The sequence below is a fragment of the Penaeus monodon genome, chromosome 33 (genome assembly GCF_015228065.2).
Source record: "Penaeus monodon isolate SGIC_2016 chromosome 33, NSTDA_Pmon_1, whole genome shotgun sequence".
Taxonomy (NCBI): domain Eukaryota; kingdom Metazoa; phylum Arthropoda; class Malacostraca; order Decapoda; family Penaeidae; genus Penaeus; species Penaeus monodon.
In genome coordinates this window covers 30763429-30763628 of record NC_051418.1, presented here as the reverse complement: position 1 = coordinate 30763628, position 200 = coordinate 30763429, and the positions used below count along the sequence as shown (strand labels likewise).

Below are 200 nucleotides of genomic sequence, written 5' to 3'. Positions count from 1 at the left end.
TCATACCATTAAACATGAATGTCACCTCAGGGAAGCTCTTGGTGCGAGAGAGGATCGGCAACTTGATTGACCCTGGGACCCCATTTCTGGAGCTGTCACAGTTGGCTGGATATCAGTTGTATGGCAAAGAGGAGGTACCGGCTGGAGGCATCATTACTGGTATCGGCAAAGTATCAGGGTGAGTTTAGGTTTGGGAGGAA

General features: G+C 49.5%; 1 protein-coding gene across 1 annotated transcript in view; it reads left to right on the top strand.

Annotated features, from left to right (window-relative positions):
• The window catches only part of LOC119594367 (methylcrotonoyl-CoA carboxylase beta chain, mitochondrial-like), an 8835-nt gene that overhangs the window by 2659 nt on the left and 5976 nt on the right, over nt 1-200 (top strand). The window contains exon 3 of the mRNA XM_037943427.1: nt 31-178. Within this exon, the coding sequence (XP_037799355.1) occupies nt 31-178 (148 nt within the window). The remainder of the gene's footprint in view (nt 1-30; nt 179-200) is intronic.